This window comes from Sphaeroforma arctica, assembly GCF_001186125.1.
Source record: "Sphaeroforma arctica JP610 unplaced genomic scaffold supercont1.4766, whole genome shotgun sequence".
Lineage (NCBI taxonomy): Eukaryota > Ichthyosporea > Ichthyophonida > Sphaeroforma > Sphaeroforma arctica.
Window position 1 is genome coordinate 1 of NW_014035792.1, and position 2,281 is coordinate 2,281.

At 41.4% G+C, this 2,281-nt stretch overlaps 1 protein-coding gene across 1 annotated transcript; it reads right to left on the reverse strand.

Moving 5' to 3' along the window:
• Positions 1-577: 577 nt before the first annotated feature.
• On the reverse strand, positions 578-2,096 carry SARC_14550 (hypothetical protein; the record flags this gene model as incomplete). Its single annotated transcript, XM_014291317.1, has 2 exons — positions 578-874; positions 1,896-2,096. Coding segments are annotated over 2 exons (498 nt in total), but the record flags the coding sequence as incomplete, so codon positions are not given.
• Positions 2,097-2,281: the final 185 nt, after the last annotated feature.

Sequence of the window (2,281 nt, forward strand, 5' to 3'; positions counted from 1 at the left end):
TATGCATATATATAATAATAATACATATTATATATATATATATAAATATGTATACATATATATATATATATATATATAATATACATATGTAAAATATAATAATATAATAATATATATAGATAGATATATTGCCGCGCTATGCTTTTCTTTCAGGCTTCCAGATATAATTGGAAAAAATATGAGATGAATTTAGGTGCAAATTTCCGAAATTGGGAAGTATTATTATTACATGAGTTGAAAGTTTGTCATTCTCCGATTTCATGGAGAACACACAAACGACTATATTGTACATAATCACATATCTGCACCCACCAACTACATGGATATGCACACGTCCCAACACACACTCTCCCCCACACATAGATACCCGAACAGACACGCATCAAAAACTGAACGCGCACACACACACTCAAGCAGTCTCTATCTTTCTCTCACTCTCTCTCTGTGTGCGTGCGTGCGTGCGTGTGTGTGTGTTGTAATGCCCCATCTCCCCATACATCTACACGGGCCTAACATCCCACCCCCGGTTGCCTAGCAGCCCTCTTCACCACACACCCATCCATTCACACACACATACCGCATTGCTGAGCTCGATATACGTTGTCTGCATGGAGGGCACGACGGCATTCTGCACCAACGTGCTAATGAATCCCATGATATCGTTGACGTCCGGAGCGCTCAGGTACATGGCCGTGGCTACCCGCTCCTTCCCACTGTTCATGACTGACGATCTGCGTGAATTGTTCAGGTCGTTGCTAGGCGACATCATGGAGGGTCGTTGTTGTACGGGCACGCGGGGGGATATGGGCAGCGGAGAGCTTTGGAAGGAGTTGACCCGTCCCACTACACTCGACGTGTCAGCGTTTACGTCGGACTGTTTAAATGATGTGAAACAAACTATCAGTAACAACTTGATCAGAGGAGTCTGGACGTGTTGCCGTCGAGCTGTTTTAGTAGGTATGTGATATGTTGTCAATGAGCTCAATGAGCTGTACAGCTTAAAGGGACATTGGGGTTGTTGAAAGGATAGGGGTGCGTGAGCTACTTCCATGAAGGGTAGGGGCAGCATGGAATCAGTAGGGTAGTTGAAAGGATAGGGGGGTGTTAGGGTTGTTAAAAGGATAGGGGTGTGTGAGCTACATCCATGAAGGGTAGGGGCGGCATGGAATCATTCGGGTTATTGAAAGGATAGGGGTGTGCGATCTACATCCATGAAGGGTAGGGGCAGTTATTGAAAGGATAGGGGTTTGTGAGCTACATCCATGAAGGGTAGGGGCAGCATGGAATCATTTGGGTTGTTGAAAGGATAGGGGTGTGTTAGGGTTGTTGGATAGGGGCGTGTGAGCCACATCCATGAAGGGTAGGTACAGCATGGAATCAATAGGGTTGTTGAAAGGATAGGGTGTTGAAAGGATAGGGGTGTGTGAGCTACATCCATGAAGGGTAGGGACAGCATGAAAGTCGGGCTGTCTACATACGATGAGATAATCTGTATAAATGATAGCCAAGAAAGAAACTTCAAGTTGTATAGTGGATATGATATCATAAACAATGCCAGTGAACATTACATGTACAATGGACCTTAGATGGATGTGGCAATAACATTTTACACCATGATCTTTAAATATCATAAATGTGGCAATAACATAATACACAATGATCTTTAAATACCTTAAATGTGGCAATAACATATCACACAATGACCCTCAAATATCTTAAATGCGGCAGTAACATAATAGACAATGACCCTTAAATATCTTAAATGTGGCAGTAACATAATACACAATGATTATTAAATACCTTAAAAGTGGCAATAACATATTACACAATGACCCTTAAATACCGTCGAAGCGGCAGTAACATAACACACAACGATCCTTCAATACAGAACGTACCTTAAAAGTAGTGATTACGTCCAGAAATAGCCCATCGACTTCGCGATCCACGTGTGCTGGGTCGGGGTTGGTGTTTATATTCAGTCGATAGACTGTTTTCCCGTCGAATCGGGCTTGTATGGTACTGTGCATCTCATCACCCCCGTCACTGGTATAGGAGAAGAGTACTGGGAAAGTAAGAGGTCCGGCGGATAACCACATGTACGGCAGGATACACACATGCACAATATATTTATATATATATACATGTATATACAAATACATTCATACATACATACATACATACATACATACATACATACATACATATATATATATATATATATATATATATAACACACACACACATATATATATATATAATAACACACATACACACAACACAC